Consider the following 1,441-nt stretch of genomic DNA (forward strand, 5'->3'; position numbering starts at 1 on the left):
AGGGGCTGCAGAATTCTGGAAGTAGGAGAAAAATTTTTCTTACATGCTTCAGGTTGTTTCATAGCAGTACGGTGGTATGTGTATACACTCGTATTCAGGAAACTGAAGGGACCAGTATTACGTAGAGGTTAGGAATTCGGAACTAAAATCATACCGCTTGAGTTTGAATCATGCCTCTACCACTTATACTATGTGACCTTAGGCAAGTTACTAAACTTTGATGCCCTTTGAATAGGATGGTGACACTGCCTACCATAGACTGTTATGAATGTGTTAAGTACCTGGAAAGTCTTCAGCAATATTTGCTGTCATTATTAACAATTACTGTGTATCTACTCTGTGCCAAACAGTACTTCCTGCCGGAAACACACAGATAGGAATCTGGTCCCTGCCTGTGGGGAACTTGCCATCGAATCAATAAACACTTGATGAATATTGTAACAAAATTGTTACATAGTTCTGTTTTTGCAGTGTTGTTGTGTGCCATCGAGTTGATTCTGATTCACAGTGACCTTAAAAGACAGAGTAAAACCACCCCATAGGGTTTCCTAGGCTGTAATCTTTACGGGAGCAGATCACCAGGTCTTTTTTCCCCAGTGGAGCCACTGGATGGGTTCAGGCCGCTTTCAGTTAGCAGCCAAATGTTTAACTGTTGTGCCACCTGGGCTCCTTTGTTTTTACAATGGTACTATCATCTTAGAGTCTGTGCCTTAAATTACTTGTCTGTTCACTAAGTTTATGGCAATAATTGTGGAATATTTGTTTGGCTCTAGAATACAAATACATGTGACAGGATTCTTGTCTTTAAGGACATTTCTCTACATTCTAAAACCATATAAATTAACGTTTACAAATAATTTGGCATGCAGTGATTAAAGGTATAAAACTTATTCAAAGGAAGGAATTGAAAGTAATTACATGTTTGTAGAATCTGATACTTTTTTTTCCTCAATTTTTATCATTCGCAGTTTTGGTAATTTATAGTGGCTCTTTTATGTTTTCTATTTCTATCCTAATTTGCATTTTTAAATCATTTACATTAGTTCTGTTTTCTTTCACATAAAGTGATATTTTAGTGTGGATTCCAACAGCTTAGAGATTTACCATAATATTAGTTTTCCTCCAAAAAATATATTGCTAGCTCTGTGGAACATACCCAGCTCTTTTGAAGACATTAATTTTTTTTAAGTTGTTAAAACTTTATTTCATATAGCATATTCATTTTAAAAGCTACATTTCTGTTAAAGCCCTAATTCTTTCATTATTAAAACTGCATGCCTTAAAATGTAAGTATTTTATAGATAAGCTTTATCTTGTTTTATATTGTAGGTTTTAACATTTGCGTACAAGCATGCACTAGTAAATAAAATGTATGGGAGAAGCCTTAAATTTGCAACTAAACTTGTGGAAGAAAAACCAACAAAAGAAAACTGGAAAAATT

At 34.6% G+C, this 1,441-nt stretch overlaps 1 protein-coding gene across 1 annotated transcript in view; it reads left to right on the forward strand.

Moving 5' to 3' along the window:
* Window positions 1-1,441, forward strand: part of TPP2 (tripeptidyl peptidase 2) — a 78,694-nt gene that overhangs the window by 74,248 nt on the left and 3,005 nt on the right. The window contains 1 exon segment of the mRNA XM_023738545.1: window positions 1,330-1,439. Within this exon segment, the coding sequence (XP_023594313.1) occupies window positions 1,330-1,439 (110 nt within the window).

This window comes from Trichechus manatus, unplaced genomic scaffold (genome assembly GCF_000243295.1).
Source record: "Trichechus manatus latirostris isolate Lorelei unplaced genomic scaffold, TriManLat1.0 scaffold00118, whole genome shotgun sequence".
NCBI lineage: Eukaryota > Metazoa > Chordata > Mammalia > Sirenia > Trichechidae > Trichechus > Trichechus manatus.